The following is a 20,263-nucleotide window of genomic DNA, read 5'->3' as shown; positions in this document are numbered from 1 at the left end:
GTCTACTGCACTCAGTGGAGAACAAAAGGATTTTACAGTACAACACAAGCTGTACAGTACTTGCTGCAAAGGAGGTCTGCTGAAGGGATTTGATTTTAGGACAGAAAATCAATGCGCTATGACCAGACTACTCAGCCCCGGCCTTGGAGGCCTGCACTGTCTGCAGGACTTCCTCTTAATAGACCAAACCATCAGACCTTAATGAGCGCCGATGGCTTTGGACGCAGAGACGTTCACATTGTGCTGACACCATCAGATCAGGGAGTACGGAGGTAAAAAAAAACCCTCCCACCTCACAACAGAATTCTGTTGCTCTGCAGTAAGAGTGAGCTCTGCACGATGCAGGCACACATCAGCTCATATTCCTGCCTGCATTTCAGTGCTGTTCTCACCTTCACCACTCCACAGCCGAGCAGACCAAAGGGTGTTTTAAAAAACCCGCTTACAGTCTGAGTCCCGTCTGTTGTGTTATCACTCCCTCAGACTGTGTTTCTTGAAAGACGTTGGAGAAACAACTTGTTATAATGCTTTAAAGGTGTGTTGAGGTGTGATTAATACGTTTTCTAAATGCACCTATGGAAGGAGTCTGTTCACTTAAAATGAAACCTGAAACAAATAGTGGGAAAACCACACTGATGTTTTAAATTGTGGTAGTCCTTAAGTTTAAATATCTTAGGTTTAAAGACAGACAATTTCCTTAAAAATGTTTAAATATTTACAAAGACATATCTGAAATACAAACAGTACTTGCTCGTTAATGGAGCTTTAGCACGCGTTATAACTATTGCATAACTCAAAGTGCTGATTAAAGCAATCTACATTAATATGGGAAAGCTTGCATCTCTGACCACTAAACAAAAGACTGAACACTGAAACACAAACATGTTGATGTTAACACTTTAACTTTTTATTTCAGTGGCTTTCCAAACAAGTACACACATACACACACACACACACACACACACACAAACACACACACACCTAAATACATAGACAAGTATAAAGTATGATATGAATAAAAATACATGTTGTTGATATTATTCCCTCTCATGCGCTAATAACATTATTGAACATAATTCATCATATATTCATTCCTAACTCAGGCACTGGCTAATAGACAAAACACATATGTTATACTGCCATATCACATATTACAAAATATAGGATTTTAAATGATGACAACACCAAAAATATAAACATGATAAACCCCAATAAACACAGTTTAACCCCTTGGTACAGTAAAATCACTGCTTGTCTGGGGTATAATTTTCTTACTGTTTTACAGCCCTTTTTCAGAAGTGGAGTAAATATTGACCTCTCTCCTCCTTAAGGCTTTTATGTCTTCATTCATGAGCCTGTCAGGTCTATCACAAGTGTTTCAACAGTAAGGCAAACTCAACACACATTCTCCTGAGCCCCTGCGGGATGTAAACTTCAACCACCTCCTCTGCCGTTGCTCCTCTTTGCTTTATGAGGCGGTTAACAGCCTTGTCACACATGAATAGAGACAAGATAGTGCTGTTTCATGGCTGACACAGTGACCTTCAGCTTCCTATTGTAGCCACTAATGGGCACCTCTGCTTTGTGGCCCCATAAAGAAGGCAGAAGTGCTGGATGACATCATTAACCCTATTTGACCCTGTGTACTGAGGGCTCTGTTAGTGGAATCATTCATACACGTAGTCTCACAGATACAGTCAGAGTTACTGAAAAAAATAAGGATTGGAATTGTCCAGAGCTATCTGTGAAACACTCACATTAGCAATGTACAGAGTCATCTGTGTAACATTAGCTTTAACATTGTCCAGAATTATCTGTGAAACTTTAGCTTTAGCATTGTGCAGAATTATCTGTGTAATGTTAGCTTTAGCATTGTTCAGAATTATCTGTGAAACTTTAGCTTTAGCATTGTCCAGAATTAACCGTGTAACATTAGCTTTAACATTGTCCAGAATTATCTGTGAAACATTAGCGTTATCATTGTCCAGAATTATCTGTTAGATATTAGCATTAGCCTTGTCACTGATTTTAAACTGGGCACATCTTGATTTGCTTGCCCTTCCCATATGTAACACCAGCTGGGCTAAAATATAGTAACAGATAATAGAAAATTAGAGTAGTAAATATTTTGTATTGCTCAAATAAACACCTTTTATAAATACAGCACACAATGCTCTAATGTAAATTTGTAAATAATGTGGAAAATCTGCTGGCTTCTTCCATCTTCCAATCTTCATAACATGCTGGTTGCTAAACACTGACACAGACAGCCCCCCTTAATAGGACATGAACGCATGTATGCAGTTCACAATCAGAGAAACGTCTGTGAATGTCATCTGTGCCGACGTGAGATTTGAAAAGTCTCTCGGCAGCGCCCCCTGCAGTCAGTCCATACAGAGGGCAGCGTGGCATCCTGCAGTGAACGCCGTGGTGCTTGACATCAGCCCAGACATGGCCCCCGCTTCAGTCTTCCTTCCTGCTGCTGGCAGCTGCGTTGCTGACATCGGCACACTTAGTATGGAGTCAAAAACAAACTACGCTACTGAGGTGAGCGGTTTATAGCTTTGCTTTCAGCAGCGTCCCGCTCCAGTCTCCTTCCTCTGTCTGAGTCCTGACGGCAAAATGTCTCACCATTCCTTACATGAAATATTTTATGTAACACTTTTTGTCTTTATATATGCTTATTTTTTACAAAAATAACACACTCAGCACTGCTGTAGTCCTCTGTGTAAGTGAACGGTGTAACCCCTGAGGTTCTGGGGCTCAGCACTGCTGCCAAATCCAGTCCGTATCTCTGCGTCTGCGGGTGCAGGCGGTCGTGGTGAAGCTTTTACTCCTCGACCTCGCACAGCTCAATCAGGGAGCGTCCAGAGGAGGCGCTCAGTTGTCGCTGTCCTTCCTCAGGCTGCGGTCGTGGTTGTGGTTGTTGGCCTCCTGGGTCTTGTACTGTGTGCTTGTCCCGTTCAGCGGCACCATGCTGCTTATCAGCGTCCCTGAGTGACACCAGCAGCACAGACAGGACTGAGAGAGAGAGAGGGAGAGAGAGACAGAGAGGGGGGGGGGGGAGAGGGAGAGAGAGAGAGAGAGAACGAGAGAGAGGGAGAGAGAGAGAGAAGCCAGACACGGTGAGACAAGATGAGCTGTACACTCACTAAGAAGCAATGCAGCCACACCACGCTGTTTGTCCCTCCTGTTGCTACAGCAGAAGAGACAACTCTAAACAGCTTGCATTCTCACGCAGTTCCTGATGAAAGGCGCAACAGTGGCAACGAAAGGGACAAATACTTCTCTACAGCACAAGCACATGAACTATTTTACTGTTGAAATTGTGTGCGTCACTGATAAATGAGTCTTACACAGTAGATTTTCTTTTTCAACGGTATGTACGGTGAAAACATGCATCCCAGTTTGGAAGGGGCCGTGCTGTGTACTTTCCTGTGGTATGCATACCTTGATGTGACTCTCCAGAATCAGCAGAGATGGAAGTCATGATCAGACCTTTAAACTGATTTAATGATCTCGGAGGCAGTGCCCATCTAAATTGCTTTATTACACAGTCACTTCTAATTTCAATCTACTGTTACGCTCTTAGATAGATTTTCTGGCATTTTCCCCAGGGCAATTATCACACCCTCTCTCTCTCCAGAATAAAAAAGTGTTTAAGCTTTTAATGTTTAAGGGTAACATTTTCTTTTTAATGACGCATTTAGAGGATTTTTTTTTGCTGGCTCACAGTCTCTGTGAAGCAGCAGAGGTTAGCTGGTATCGTAGGTGCTGGGAAGGTTTGGGCTGCTCTTATCTCTCCGGAGAGCCAGAGAGAGCCAGGGAGAGGATGTCTGGATTGTCTCACTCACAGAACCTTTGACAGAATGTGCAGTGCATGACCCTGCCCCAACAAATGGCTTCATAAATCACTCTGCTGTTTTACATTTCCCCATAAGAATGCGATTAGCGTGACTGTCACAGAAACCATCCTTACAGCTTACCACGTTTCAGAGAAGCCCACGGCTCAGGAAGGACCAGCCAAATGTTGGTCTCCATTGGCATGAGCAGTGGATAAAATAAACATACACCCCTGCGAAAAAGAGAAGGCTTACCTTGAAGCAGTTTTTAAATTTCTTGCTGACAAAATAAAGGATGATGGGATTTATACAGGAATTGATGGTGGCCAGATTTATGCTCAAGTAGTCGAGCACCAACAGGAAGCTGCAAAATAGATTACAGTGGTTTCATTACGGTACAATTCTCTCAGTGAAGTCAATGTTGTCATACTTTACAAGGTATTCTATTGGCTGTAGGCAGACAATTTGTAATTAAAATGGGTTATTCCCAAATTTTAAAAAGAAGCCTGGATTTCCTGTAACAAATATTTGTTACCATTAAGCAAAATAGTCATCTCATCAGAATTACTTACTTTTGATAGGCATACTAAAATTATGTGCATCTTTAATATCTATACTATTATTTATATGCTATCAAATTATCCATAGTATTTTTCCTATGCACTTATAGCTCAAATTTATCAACATAGCTAGGAATAATTTGAATCTTCTGCAATTTCGTAATCAGACAAAACATTGGCAGTACTCACTTGAGAAGGTCACATCTCCCGGTGTCATTCTGTGTATACAGTAGTTTCTTTAATAACCTGCTTAGATGTAAAGGGAACCAGCAGAGAGCAAATATGAGCACCAAGCAGAAGACCGCTTTGGCCACCTCACGCCTCTGGAAGAAACAAACAGAGATGCAAACATCGTAATGAAACACAGTAAATTAAACAGAATGTTTAATGAGCACCCTCCCTCACCAGACCCCCCGGTTTATGCTTATGAAGAATTGCATATGTATCAAGGGCAGTGGTGCACAGTAGGGTTATAATTGAAAGGTTTTTCATTGAGAATTTCAGAGAAATTTTCAGAAGTGAGTAAATGCCACACATATTGTCATTGGCCTAACAATGCACACACAATAAGTTAATCTTATTTAGCAATTTAAATTAAAAAATGTAAAAAAAATTAGTAATCGGGCATTCAGTACACCCGAAGGAGGATGCAGGAAAAATAGTATTGTGGACACCATCTGTCCTGTGGAGATGAGGTTCTATATAATGTCATGGCTTTTTTGTATTGTGTGTCACAGTATGATTCTATGGTATGTTGTAGTATGTTTCTTCAGTATGATTCTGCATTATATCATGGAATGTCTCTACGGTGTGTTACGACATGATTCCATGGTACATTATGTTTCTATGGAGTATTACAGTGTGATTCTATGGTATATTATGGTATGTTTCTATGGGGTGTTATGGTATGATTCTATAGTATGTTATAGCATGTTTGGATGGGCCTCCCCCACCTGTTTGAGATGCTCGCTCAGAGCAATCCTGAGGCTCCCGTTCCGGCGGTTAAGCATCTCGCAGGTCATGAGGGTGTAGAAGATGGCAGTGCAGGCCAGAGGCAAGCAGAAGTAGAACCCAAAGAGCCACCAGTCCTTAGCATTCTTATAAAACTGGAAGAAAAAGCTGATATTCAGAACCAGGGAGAACATCAGACAGACCACCGTGCTGAAACAGAAAACCTCTGTGTCACTTCTAAGTAAAACATCTTACAACAATTGCATTGTTTTATGAGGCTTTTGAATCCATCAAGGTGGTTTATGAAACCAGTTTCCCCCTATAGAGTCTCAGCGTAAACAGTCAGAGCTGGCTGGTTTGTGTAAAAGTGTCTGATGAATGGCTTGGCTAGTCAGGTGGGAAAAGAGCACAGTGGTAATAATAGGAGATTTTGAGAGGCCAAACCACATTTAAATGATTCGATACTTGAGCTTATATACAAAGTCTTTAAAGCTCTTAGTAAAAGGAGCCAATATAGGTCTGACTTTAATTGCGGGTGAGCACTTTCCAGCCTAGCTGATTTACATCAACTTCTCTCAGGCTCACGTCTGGCCATAATACTGCCTTGTGTTCTCAGCGCCCACAGCTTGAAAGATTAGCGACTGCTTTTTTGCATGTGCAGACATATGGGACTGTTTTGGATATCCATACACTGGACTGCTGCATATTTCCAGTCTCAACCTGCAATCAATTACCAAGCCAGTCATTTGAAAAAGAAAGACGAAAAGACTTGAGGGTAAGTAACGGCAAACAATGTATGGAGCAAAAGGAAAATCCCTTAAACCCATCTTTCATTTAGGAAACATGTTTGTTGTAGCTTGGTTGGTGAGCTTGTTTAGAAACATACATGGCTAATGTCAGGTGACCAGTTTGTTACCACTTAAATAGCACGTGCAACTGTGTGTTTAGGAAAAGGCTCTGCACTTTTTCAGCATGGAACCCTGTTGGTTTGTTGTTACTGTGACACTAAATGTAAATCCCCATGCTACAGTACATGTTAGAAGCAGTCACTACATTCCATCATACGGGTTTAGGTTGTTCTTTGAAAGCTCCCACTGTAACAATATTTACATCAACTAAAAATTCCCCCTGTGTAGTTATTATAATTATAGCTATGTTAAATGCATTAAAAGCATACAATACCAATTACATTGAACAAATGTGTTGGAATTAAATATTTAATTTTTTGCTAACAGTGATGCAAAACTTACATATTTAGGCTAACAAAACATATATATTTAGGTATATTCATGTTCTTAATACATGCATTAGCATATACTGTCCCTATGTATAGCAATAAACATGATCAAATATTTTTAACTACATTGTTTAACAACAAGGGGTGACCTAGCTACATGAAAAAATGAACAATGAAAAGACCAAAAAACATTTTCATTTGATACAAAAGGTAAATAAAAAGCACTGTACCTCTATGAACGGAGTCTGTGGTTTCAGCATGCAGGTTCGTATTGTGATGTTTTTGTATTCGAAGACGACGATGTCAAACCCAATGGCCTCAGGCACCGCCAGGATGAAGGACAAGACCCAAATGGAGATGATCTCGACGGCTGTCAGGAGAGGAATGCCAACTCCCTGGACCCTGCTCCATGAGGCTACGGCTCTGTACCTGTGATCCAGTGCATAATATACACTCCTGAGTCCCTGTTTCAAACATGTCCTTTTTACAAATTTTTACCAACATTCTACACAGAAACCAACTTAAAGGCCCCAACCAAGTTGGAAGTGCAGTTTCCTCATCTCCTAGTTTAGATGGACACCGATTCCTTCAAATTAGAGAGGAATCATCTGAACTTTCTGGTGTCAAATGTTGAGTGCCTCAAGGCACTGTTATTGGACACATTCTTTTCCACATTGTAATGTATGCAATGGCTCTTTAATATTACACGCTGGTGGAGCAACTTTCATTGCTGTGCAGCTGTTGTTGCTCAATGAAGCATTCCTTCAAATTATTAATATGTGTCAAAGATGAAGAGATGACAAGATGACCTTGCATTTCTGCCGCTGAAGTCCTCCTGATGTCGCAGTTAAAGAGCATGGGATAACAACTGACCCTGATCCTCCCTCTGAAGAGCAAAGTGAAATCAATGCCCGCATGAGAAATGAAGCATGACACTTCCCTCGCTATCAGGGAATTTGACTCATGCCTCCATCCAGATCTGACTACTGTAATGTTTTACAGCCAGGCAGTTTGAACATCACTTTTAACATTTAACTGCCCTCTACCTAGTACAAAACACAAAAGTCATGATCCAAGCTAAAGCCAAAATATTTCACCATATTGGAACTTTTCTGGCAATGGCTGTAAACTACCAATTTAAAAGTATTACACAACTTATAAGGCATTAAGTAGGGTTTGCCTCAGACTACATAAAAGAACCTCTAATCTCCTATTTGGAAATAGCGTCTCGATTTTGTGCTCTGGGATCTGCGAGACCGTTCTATTGCCAAGGGCTCTAAAGCAAATGTGGTTTGACTGTGGTATTGATCAGCCTATCTACATCTGCTCGCTCTTCCCTCCTCAGTATGTTTCGTCTCATAATTTGTGGACATTGGGCGTAATAGGTGAAGACAAAGAGGATAAGTTCAATTTATCCCCAGTGAAGCCTGCAGTACCTCCAACGCCTCTGCAGTCTGGCAGTCGAAGACGACATTTGCTTAAAGGGCACTTTTCACTAGAACAGTTACACTCTGGTGCGTGAGAACAAGCACACACTATACTGCTGGCAATGATCTCGTGGGCACGCTTATTCACCCTATCTCCCTCATCAAAAACACTTTTTATGGCACGCAGCATGAAAGACCAAGTACCACCAGAACGTTTTTTACACCAAATTGTTTAAAGATTGATATCATGAGATGGCAACACCCGCGTGACAAAAGGCATTGCTCCTTCTCACGATTTCCGCAGGGTAATTATTTTCTTTAGAGCAAAGTGAAAACTTTTATGAAGAATGCATACTACACTGAATTTTTTGATGAAGTATATTTGTGTATTCTTCTAATAGTTTACTCTAGTGGTTGACAAGAAGGTTATTTAAAAATAAACAAACTGTTTATGCACCTTGATATGACCACAGTCAAGTATAATACTGTGAAAAATGTTAATGTGATTGTGTCTGTTTTTCAAGATTTTGGCACATAATGTTTAAGGAAAAACATAAGACAAAGAGCTTTCTGCTGGGAATCAGGTTTTCCCGTTCATCATGATTCTGCTTGTGGTGATTCTCTCATTTAGTGTGGCTCATAACGTCAGTCAAGAAAACTTAGAGCAACAAGAGCACATAAGTACATGCAGTAATATATGAAATAGTTATCCTGTTTTCACCATTTATGAAGTGAAGAATCATTAGGCAGACCTAATTTTGCACAATACAAAATACTAAACAATTAGTTTGAATGAAACACACAAGGCACAATAGCCACATCATAATTATTTTTGATTGCTCTGTTTATAGCAAGAGATTTATACTGACTCTGCTAAAACAAAAAAAAATCAGCGGCCTGTCCATCTGATCTGTATGCAGTCTCCTCTCAGTTTTAGAGTCTGATTCCAGCTTTCTGTTTGTGTAACAGGACACTTTTGAACTGGCATTCTAAAGCTTTTGACCTGCACACTGAGCCTGCCAGTGCCAGCATAAACATAATATTAAGTGCTTGTGTCCTGCTGGGTCCTCCATTTAAAGTGCATAGCTAATTGTCTTATTCTAGCTTTGAAAGAGGATATATGCTATCCTGAAGCTATTGAAGTGAGTTTGAGTGAAGAATGTCAAAGGGAAATGAAAACCCTTTGTGAATGGTTTTAAATGCAAATGAGGTAATTAGAGCACGGCTATCTTATTACAAAAAAAGAAAACCCCTGATTTCAGCATATTTAATAGACATTTGAGATGTCTATATTTTTTTGTATAAGATGTAAAAACATCTGCTGGTGGCTTGTGGAGGAGGAGAGGAGCGGCCATTCCGAATGCCCTCGTAAACTTCCGTAACTTCCTCAAACAAGAGCCTAACTGCCTCGCACCCTCTGTTTCCCTTTAAGTGAAACGAGCGGGCTAATTAATCTTTCCTGAGCCATTTGTCCACTGCCTTCGAGGGAGTGTCACAAACTAGAGAAGGAGTGAAAAACACTGCCCACGGAGTGCTCTCCGACTGCGCCTATTTCACGCTTTTAAACGCAGGTGGCACCCGGTCAAAGGTCAAATCTGTTTTTAACTGAAAGCTTTCCACATTCAGCTGAGGGTTACATCCCGCGCGCGGAGCACCTCCGCCCCGGTGTTTTAGGGGTGCACTCCGCGACCCGCGGGGTTACCCTGTCAGCGGAGGTCAGAGGAAGCTGCCCGGGCTTGTTTTCGCGGCCTGTGATGGACGCCACATTTTCAGAACAAGGCTGAAAGCCGCTTTTGTGCTGCGGAACATCCTTGAGGCATTTGCAAATGTTGCGAGCAACACTGGCTGATGGAAGAGTTTATCTTTTGCAGATGTTGGCTGGGATAAACAAATACAAACAAAAAGGCTAGGATTAAAGTTCAAACGACAAAACATGCTGATGGTGTTGTTGTGGTGACAGCCTATTAATGTTATGTAGAAGGAGGCTAATAATCTTTGACTGATATGAAAAAAAATGCAATTACCACTGCTACTTCTACTGCTGCTTCTAATGTTCTGCTACTTGAACCTACCCTCTGTTACTTCTGCAACTAAGTAGTAATAACAATATGGTTTTCTTTGTTCAGCCATTTGTCATGTTAATGTCTCATTAATATGACCCATTTGCTTAATTGCTTCTATTTGTAGAGTTTGTTTACATTTTCAAACTAAGTGTGTAACTATAGTTCACGGGCCAGATGGATGGATAGCAAAACATTTCCTGGTTAGTAAACAAACGCAAAAGGCCAGACAACAGTTTAGTAGTCTAAACTTTTGCTAGGTTAATGTACCGATACTCAGGATCATTGCCTAATATGAAAAAATGACTACAAAATTGTTAACATAAGCTTCCTCCATCCTTACATTTTAGCTTTTTCATTGTAATGCTCAGCTTGGAAACACAACAGTCTTGAGCCAAGGGAATTCTATGAGATGACTGCAATCCCAAGTATTCAAAAGGCCTCAACAAGACCCTCTGCGCTCCTAATCCTTGTTTGTTCGTCACAGCCTCTGAGGCCAATGCTTGCTGACCCGTCTGTTCTGACCCTGGGTTGCCCTTGCTGACGGACAGCTGTCCGGTGAGTCTGCGTGCCGTACCTGTCCACGCTGAGGGCGCACAGGTTGAGGACGGTGATGCCCACGGAGGCCTTCTGAAGGAAAGGGACCAGCTTACAGAGGAAGAGTCCGAAAGGGTGGTCTTCAAAGAGCCACCTCCCCGCGAGCAGCTGGAAGGGCAGAGAAAGATCACAAAAATCACTGTCGGAGGCAGGAAGAGTCAGAGAGAAACATCAGTAACACCTATGGGACTTTCCTTTCTACAGAAAGTAAAGTTTTGTCTCACTGCCTTTGTCACTGAATTGAGTTTATGTCACATCTCATGAAGGATTCTCCTCGGGTGAAACTCCAGGCTTGTCTGCTTTCCACTGCTACCATATACTAGTAAAATATTATTCATGGGCCATGTTGTATAATTTATATTGTGACTTAAACCTGTGGGTATTGTATATCATACTTATACACTGTATAGAGTTACTGTGTTTGTTCTCTTTGTGCTAAAGCTTTCTGAACTCTGCAATAGGAACTTCTCCTTTGGGGGCAGTAAAATTTTCCATTCTGCTATATGCTGTTCTCTCAAATGTCACTTCACAGCCTAAACGAACTGCAGACCAGCTTTTCCCCAACTCATTCCCACCATGTCCTCTGGGCCGGGTCTCTTTGACGAATGTGAGCGGCCGTTACGCCACAGAGGGGTCACGACGGCGTGCGAAAACTGAGACAGCCACACCGCCATGGAAAGGGACTGCACCAGGGCGTGCAAAGAGCAGGCCTGTGTGGTATGCTTTACAGGATACTTTGCCCGTGAGTGACTTCACTGACATGTTTAAGGGCTCATTTCTGAGGGGCTGTCCTTGACTTAATGGGCCCAACACTTAGGTGACTACTCCACCAGCTTCTACTATCACTCCTGAAGGAAAAACAACCCTCGCCTTTGGAAGCCTCCTTCAGATTTACTTTGCCCTGTTTTTCACTCCACAGGGCTTCGGACAGACAAAGAAGTGGGCTAATTCCGGGCCTCTCAAGTGAAGCACACAGACAAATATTTAGCAATAACTCAAGACAAACAGAAAACTGTGAAGGGCTCTTTGAAACTAAAGCAAAGTATGAGTATTTTTGGAAAACTGGGGGCTTTGGTCGTGAAACCAAACTGGAAATTACCTCACTTGGGAGAGATTTTCTCATAATGCGTTTTTTGTTATTTCTTGATTCAAACGAAACACCACCTGCTGTGCTAAAATTACAAAAGCAACAAATACAGTGGATTTCTGAGCTAGCCTTGGCCTCCTACACTGCAAGGATTAAGCTAGCTCACAGCTACGTCATTTTTGTAAAGGTGGCTTGTTAGATGTTTAGTTTGAATACTAGGGATATGGAAAAGCCCGAGTGATGGGATGCCTTCATGTCAATACACCAGACCTCTTTCTTATTTATTCTGCTGAGTAACTTGACTTCATGTGCAAATGTGCTTGGATGTTGGCTGTCTCAAAATGATTGACTGCAGAGAAGATGATGCATGTACCGTAACGACACTGGTGCTGACATTTCTGCCCTGGAAATTGCCAGCGCTCTGCTTAAATAACTGACTGCAGCAAAACCTCAGCTTTGACCACGGAAGACATCACTCAGTGCCTCTCTGTTTACAGTCAGAGGCAGCATGATGTCTGGCTTCCTGTCCACTTGGAGTCCGTCGGTTTGAGAAACTCTGCTTTGGCCTGCTCTCCCACTCGCTTAGCTGAGGATGCACTGGACGGGAAGCCCATTGTGCAACTCCCGAACTTTTCACCTGCCCCGGACTTCACTTCCCAGCGGCGCTGCTGTAGAACATTAGGTGAAAGGTTTGAACTCAACCCCAGCAATGGCTGAGCAGTACGTTTTGGCACTGTGGTCCCGCTGACAAAAAAATGGCTTGCGGCAGAGTGAATACCTCTTGCCATTCTAACAGTGGCCTTGATGAGGCATACAGCTCCTTGCTAGGCGATACCAAACCAAAAGGACCTGTTTCTCTGGCATCAGCTGTGATTCACCCGTTTGTAAATGCCTCATTTACAATGCAAAGACAAGATCATTTGCTTCGTGTCCGGGATTCAGCAATTCAAGCTCTTGTCATGTAAATGCATGCAAATATTCTTTAGCAATTCTGTTCAGAGAGGGACAGACAAACACATTGGAGCAGTCACATTGTTTCCGATCCACCAGGGGGCACCCTCTGGACTGCACAAAGGCATACTTGTTATCACAGAGCTACAAACAAAGCCCCCATTTCACCCAACACCCTGGCATTAAAACAGTTTCACTGTCTCACTCTGAGACCCATGGATATATGCCATACGTTAGCCTGTGCTTTACTTCAAATGTCAAATGAGAAACATAAACATTTCATAAGCTTCACTAGTGCATGTTGACCCCCTGTTTTTATTAAAAATGCCATTTAATAAAGGGATGCAGGGGAAATGCTGTAGGGGAGAGCGGTGATGTCAATGTAATTCAGAATAATAACATATAAATTTTGCGATACGATCATTCTAGGTCATGTTGCTAGGCAAATAAGGATGGAGTCTGAGATTGCATCCGATTTTTGTTTCCAGAGGCATGGTGATAAACAAGTGTAGCTAATGAGAAAACAGTATGTAAGCAGATTTTCTGATATTAACATAAATATCACTCTGCTTTAGTCAGAACAGAGCACCACTGAGTGATTCATTGAGGGTGGGGGATCCGCTTATGTTTCTTGTTACCTTTCACTGGAGCAGATATGGTTTGTCAGTGAACTGCTCCTAGCGCACAAAATTACATCCTGTATACAGTCAAGTCACTGACATGCAATTTACCGACTGCGTGTTGCTGTGTGGCATCGCTCTAGCGATAAGAAGAAGAAACTTGCGCTGCACCTAACCACTAGCTAAGCACAAGGCCACCCATTCCCGTGGCCTCCCTATGTCTCGCATGTTTATTTTAGTAGATCCTATCCCGGCCACACTCATCACAGAGCGCTTTGAGATTACAATAAAGTGCTTCAGGAGATAAGCTCCAGGCGCCTGGCTGATTGCACTCTCTCAGACGCTGAAGTGGCTTATACTGAAAGGGAGGCCACGGGGCCCTTTTGATCAGGTTTTCACACGCCAATTAACTCACAATAACAAGTCTTCCATTAGGGATGAAACGGATGATTAGGTTATAATTCCGCGTATTATGGGCAGGTTCCTGTGCATCTGCGTGTATCTGTGCTAGTGTATCGTGTCGTTGGTCATCCATAACGAAGAGGCAGCACCTGTCTAAAGCAAGTGTCTGGGTTATTTGGTCAATGAGCTGTTTACTGTCACAGTCAGGTTGTCACAGGTGTCACAGGTGTTTGTTCAGGTTTTTAACAACCAGTAAATTAATACATGCAGTTTTTACAATCATAAATAGCAACACATAAATAGTAACTATTAAAACAACAAATCTGCTATGAAAATGTTAAGATGTTTGAATACAATAAATAAATGGCAAAACTTCCTTTGAAGTCATCCAAATATGTACAAAATCTTATGCCAACAGAATATTTATGAATGATTTCCTTATGAAGGCATCATAAATGCATTTCAGCTGCATTATAATAACACATAAGAAAAGTGTTAACAATTTAACTTGTGTGTGGATGTGTGTGAAATTTAAGTGGTACTGACGGACATGTGCCTCCATGTTATGTTAAAAATATTTTTTTTAATCTGAAACAGTGTTATTTTGCCCCGGCATTGAATGTTCTATTCACAAAGACTCCAAACACCCAAAAACATAAAAACATGCAAAGAGCCAAGGGGTTCATTTCTAGTAAAACTTAAAAGGTGCAGTGAACTTATTTTATTAATAAGCATTGTGCGTTTAATTTTTGTAAAATTGTATGACTGTACAATTGTGCTGATATTCTTACAACTCTGTCTGATATTGTCCGTTCTTAATCATATAAACATATTGTCTTAAATTCATATTGTGTCACCATGAAAAATTATGTTTCCCAAATGACCCAATGATAATAACTTCATGCACAGCTAAGAGAGGACTTGAGAAATATAGCACTGATACAGTACTGATGATATCTGTTCCAGCACAACGTGACGCAGTCTCTCCCTACCTTATACACGTGGATGGGGATGGCGATGGTGATGTAGATGAGGTCCCCGAGGGCCAGGCTGGCGATCAGGGCGTTGGGGCCGTTCCTCATGCACTTGTTCTGGTAGATAATCCTCAGGAGGGTGGCGTTGCCCACCATGCCCACCACGAAAATGGCGCAGGAGAGCACTGTGTTGATGTGCTTGAAGACCCACTTGATGGAGGTGGAGTGCTTGCACTGGGGAGGCGCGAGAACCCTCGTTCGCGCCGAGCCATTGGCCGGGGGCGCGGGCCACTGGGGCCGCGTGGGGAGGGGGTCGAGGCCCGGCGAGCGGGTGCTGTGGAAACGGGGCCGCTGGATGGAGACGGGAGGCTCCTTCTCCAGGCCGTCGCTCGTGGCGTTTATCTGACACGTTCCGCCGTTCGCCATGTACAACAGCGCCAGCAACACCGGCAGGATCCTGCTGCCCATTCTGGCACACATTCCACCCTCTGATTAACAGATAGTGAGATAAGATTCCTCTGTACCGCCGGCCTGGCAAAAAAAAGCAGACAGTGAGGCATGTAGGTATATAAGCCAAGCGTAGGCAGGGGTGAGTTTCACAACACTCACGCTAATATTTTAATTCCGGGGTTGTCCTCTAGAGGAAAAAAAAACATCAATGGTTTGCCTTAAGACAAGTATTTAACATGCATATTGTCTATTTGGAGTTTGAGGTTTATTTGACATCCTTCATGCAAGGTCAATACATATGTGGAGGTACCGTATTAGTAAGAATCCATCTCTCAGAAGTTATCTCATGATGCCACTCTAAAGTGTGAAAAATAAAACAACACCACAAATGGAACAAATAGATTCACCTTCGCTTCGGATTGTTTTGAACTGAGCAAGTCTTTGCGCTTGTCATTGCAAATGCTTAAAAAGGACACTGGACACCAGCGCAGTGACGATTAAAGTTCGAGCTCTGCACCCATGCTGCTTCAGGGAGCGTAATTGCTCATGGCAGACCTCAAACGGCCATTACCAACAGAGGAGAGATGTGGATTAAGCCAACGGCATCTCGTCTCCCGCTATTCCTGGAAGCTGTGGATGGGTGTTGGCATGGTGCGTGCAGAGCAAGGGGCCGATGCGAGTGTTTGCTTTCAGCTGTTTTTAAGAAAACGAGCCCTCATGCTGCTTTCATCTGTGTCACTTCCCACTTCGGAATTTTCCTTCTCTTTATAATTTTAGAAGCAGGCCAGTCAATTATAATCACTTAACTGAAGTACAGTTTAAACATGTAGGGACTGATTATTGACAATGCTGTTCTCATAACCTGTTAAGATATGTAGATATATAAGTAGTAGATATATAGGTAACGTGACATTTTAAGTAAAACTCAACTATTGAAAAATCCTGGAAAATGACTTAAGACAATAGACAAACTTTCTCAGTTTCAGGATGTTACCTATTGCCCTAGTTACAGCAAGCCAACTTATATTCGACTACTGTCACTATTAATGCATTACTATCAAGAGAAGAAATGCTGTTTTTCAATGACCAACAAGACTTTTAATTCGCATCAGAGCATGACAAAGAACTCAATGTGTGAGTCAGCATTGTATATCAACAGTGAAGAGCTCTTCTTATTTTAATCACAGCACTGTGAAAGAGTGTTTCCTCTACAAACTCCCAGCTGCCACCAAGTACACAAAGAACTATTTAGCAGACAGCCCTTCATGTAGCATCACACTTTAGGATCAGCCCAGCAGTAATGGCATCTGTGACAGAAGTTAAACCCATAACACTTATGAATAATAAACGCCTGCGTTTTTCCACCTACCGTTCCTAAAATGTTTGTCTCCCTTGGAACCGTCAGACGAACTTTTGGCTGAGGCCCCCCAGACATCTGTAGCACATCACATGCGTAATTAACGTGTTATCAAAGTTGCGCGGTATCCCATTAGGTTTGCTGCGTCTGCTCTGAGGTGCTGAGCCTTGTGTCTCCGGGTTTTCCTGTCCTGTGGAGTTTTTCCCCCCTCCCTCTCTCTGTTAGTCTCTCTCTTTTTCTCTCTCTCGCTAACTCTGTCTTACTCTCCCTGTCTCTCTCTGTCTGTCTCTCTGTGTCATGCCTGTCTCTCTGTCTCCCTCTCTTTTCCCTTTCTCCTCTCACTCACTCTTTATCTTGCTCTCCCTCACTCTTGCCCTCTCCCCCCCCCCCTCTCTCTTGCCCTCTCTCTCTCTCTCTCTCGCCCTCTCTCTCTCTCTCTCTCTCTCCCTCTCTCTCTTGCCCTTTCTGTCTCCCTTTCTCTCTCTCTCTCTCTCTCTCTCTCTCTCACATACACACTCTCTCCCCCCCTCTGTCTCTCTCCTGATGCTGGGTGGGATTGTAAATCTCCTCCTCCACTCACTAACAGTCTGGTGTCCCAGAGGAAACGCCCTCTCTGCTGGCGCTGCCTGCTGACAGACAGACATGTCAGAGCCGTGGCTCTGAGGCACCATGGGAAGCCCCGGCTCCTGGTACGATCCCCTCTCAGATCTCCGCGCTCCTCTGTGGCAGTGTCCTCTGCTAAAAGACTCGCAGGTGAAGAACTGAGACAGACAGAAAGTTGGGAATGAAGCTGCGCACTGCCAGACTGTGGCAGGAGAATTATGCACACTTTCTCCTTTCTGAACCTGGAACCACTCCTGTTCAGAGCTGTGTTCAATACAATGCCCCTGTGAAAGAAAGGCTGGTAGGTCCCCCTTTCAAAGATACCAAAACCCTGTATTAAATATCTATTCAGGTGCTGGAAGGAGTCTGAACAATGGATTGACATTTTCATTATCAAGTTGAACAAGTATACATACTGTGCGAAATTGAGCACACTTCCTAAGGAAGGTGTAGCCTTGTAATAACTCTGGCAGTAGTCTTTAGCATGTCTCTGAGGTCCATGGATAGATAATGAACAGTAAGATATGGCATTATGAATTTAATCTGATAGCAGTCACCCAGTGACTGATGCAGAATGTAAGCAAAGACAGCAATAAGAGACTTCCTACACCTGATAATTCCTGTGTCATACTGATGAAATCATTTCCAAAATATATGCCACAGGTTTTTACCAAATGAAATCAGTGTTTTTCAGGTGTTATTATTGAGGTTAAGATTAAGCAACTGGGCAGGTGACTCTGAGCCAGCTCTGAAATTACAAAATCGATTTATGTCTCCTGCAATCTCTTAGTGAAGCAGCCTCAACTCTAAACCAAGCAATACCTTTGGGAACGAAATAAACTTTTGTGAAGCAACTACAAGGCTAATAAGAAAAGCTGTCCACTCAGGATCAAAACTCTTTCTTAGACAGAATGCACCACACTAATAATGGCTCGACAATGTATGAAGCCAGTGCTTATTCAACATTTAGGGTTTGGTTGTAATTAAAGATCTAAGAGTGTATTAAGCAAATGTTGCATAACTAAAATACATTATAAGACTACATAAGGTTTTAAAAGCAGGGCTGTGAAATGAATGTAAGCCACACAGTTAAAACAAAGTATGTTGCATCTAGAAAATGACAACAAAAAGAAGCAGGCTTTCTTTTTAAAAATTAATTCTTTAATTACTATGCTGTACTTTTTCTGTTTGTTTCCATATTGTTTGATTTTATAAGTGGCTTTTCATCTCACATATTGCGACTCTTTTGACAGTTTGAAGTGGGATACTTATAGTGGTTTATAGCATTGTGGCTAATAGCACACTGTAAATTGTCAGATGTAAAATACATTCAGCACATGTAACGAACCACTGCTGTTAATACCACTCTGTGGAAAATTCACACATGGCTCCTAATTGCATCCAGTCAGTCATGATAATTTCCAATCACTAGATACTACTTTTTTGCTGTTTAAGATGGTAGTTCAACCAAGGTCATTAAAAATGGTCATTGTTTTCTTTCTGATACATGCAAAGATCACCACCAATGCCTTTATGTTCTCTAGAATGCATAAACGAATAGCATGAAAAAAATGTCTCCACATCAAGAGGTCTTGAGAGATTAAAAATGTCCATTGGAAAATCCTGCTTCATTATCCATGGGAATCAGACTATTTGAGCACGGTCAGTCTTTATATACAGTAACCCTATTTGTGTGTTCAGGGAAACAAAAACGCCACACATTGGGGCAGAGTTTGTTGTCCTATCTCCAGGGGGCTAAACTTGTGTCCCTCTCCTCAGGACTGACCTCATTTCCTGTATCCCCTCTGTGTTCTTCCCTCCATTTCTGCCGCTGTTGCCTAGTTACAGCGGCAGTCCCCAGAGTAAACTCTTTGAGAAACGGTCATGCAGCAAGGGTCATTTGCGCTGGAATATGTTGGACAACAACATTGCTATATTATTTTAAAGGGGGGGGGGGGGGGTGGTGGTGGTGGTGGAGGGAATTAAAACAACACATCAGGACACAAATAAATCAACAAAATGTTTTATCATGTTGCAAGAAAATGTCTAGAGGAAATGCATCCAGATAAAACAGAGATACAAAAGAGTCTTTTTTCAGCAAATTCTTTGAGAAATCAATGGATTATTCATTTTCTCCTGGTTACAATATTTTCCAGGTTTGAAAGAGTGATATGGTGAGAACTGGTACCAAAGATCCATTAATTATCAGGATCTATGGTGTGAATATCAAACTATTTGTCTTTTAAAGGAATTGCTCCCTGGTATGCAGGTTTAAAGTGTGTTTGGGTCTTTTACCTTCACCTATTTCTGTACTAAATGCTATTAAGGCTAAAATCAGCATATAGAAATACAAGCCACAATAAGCATCCACTGGATTTAAATTTATCTCCTATGAAATGTTCTAATTACCTACTTCATTTTCATGTAAAAACTGGGAAAATGATCCAAAGGTTTCTTGTGTTAAAAGTGCATGTGTTTATCCTTAGTAGTTCACTGTCATTCAAATGAATTGATATTATTCAGTTTGACTAATAATGGACCACTCACTGCAAAGTTTATTAAATCTAAAAAAAAAAAACCTTCGAGTGAATAATTTCTCCAAGGAATATTGTGAAATATTGAAATATTCAAAATATTGAAATATATGCTCTGGAAATTTTTGTTTCATATTACATAAAATCATTCACAAAATCAGAGCTGACATATATTCACATGATTTGATAGTATCACTTACAATATGATGACAAGACCTTTTAAAATGTGCTTCATTCCAACATTAATTTTTTTTTTCATCATTTTAAATTAGTAGAGCTACAATTCTCAGATTCATTCCACACAATGTATTCATCTTAATTCATCAAGGCTACACTGTATAGGGCTAATATTTACCATCATTTGAATTGTAAAGCGCAATCTTTTTTTAACAGTATGCATCAATACATCCTAGCTCTCAAATTTGTCACAGTCTGCAGAGAGGCTTATATTTAATTTAATGCAACGTGATGATCAGACAGATTCCATTTCCAAGTCCCTCGGTGGGCCCGCAGACTATCATTGTCACTTGTGAGGGGATAGTTAGGCTTTGTAAATAAATAAATATATAAATGATGAAACCTTTACCTGGTCCCACTTGCTTTGACTTTCA

The 20,263-nt window shown here is 41.7% G+C and overlaps 1 protein-coding gene across 1 annotated transcript; it reads right to left on the bottom strand.

The window, feature by feature from the left end:
* Positions 1 to 976: 976 nt before the first annotated feature.
* LOC118793326 (endothelin-1 receptor-like) lies at positions 977 to 16,778 on the bottom strand. Its single transcript, XM_036551461.1, has 8 exons — positions 16,528 to 16,778; positions 14,727 to 15,239; positions 10,655 to 10,782; positions 6,821 to 7,019; positions 5,356 to 5,508; positions 4,592 to 4,725; positions 4,098 to 4,206; positions 977 to 3,021 (listed from the first exon to the last, which is right to left on the bottom strand). Exons 2-8 carry the CDS (start codon positions 15,186 to 15,188, stop codon positions 2,881 to 2,883), a joined length of 1,326 nt encoding a protein of 441 aa, XP_036407354.1. The 5' UTR covers positions 15,189 to 15,239; positions 16,528 to 16,778; the 3' UTR covers positions 977 to 2,880.
* Between the last annotated feature and the right edge of the window lie 3,485 nt (positions 16,779 to 20,263).

The sequence above is a fragment of the Megalops cyprinoides genome, chromosome 18 (genome assembly GCF_013368585.1).
Source record: "Megalops cyprinoides isolate fMegCyp1 chromosome 18, fMegCyp1.pri, whole genome shotgun sequence".
Lineage (NCBI taxonomy): Eukaryota > Metazoa > Chordata > Actinopteri > Elopiformes > Megalopidae > Megalops > Megalops cyprinoides.
The sequence above is the reverse complement of the archived record's forward strand: the minus strand, read 5'-3'. Positions and strand labels throughout refer to the sequence as shown.

Coding starts and splice junctions, on each gene's coding strand:
- LOC118793326 (XM_036551461.1), bottom strand. CDS start 15,188: ATGTGTGCCAGAATGGGCAGCAGGATCCTGCCGGTGTTGCTGGCGCTG. Junction 10,783..14,726: donor TCCCCATCCACGTGTATAAG/GTAGGGAGAGAC, acceptor CTGCCCTTCCAG/CTGCTCGCGGGGAGGTGGCT. Junction 4,726..5,355: donor TGAGCGAGCATCTCAAACAG/GTGGGGGAGGCC, acceptor TGTTTCTTCCAG/AGGCGTGAGGTGGCCAAAGC.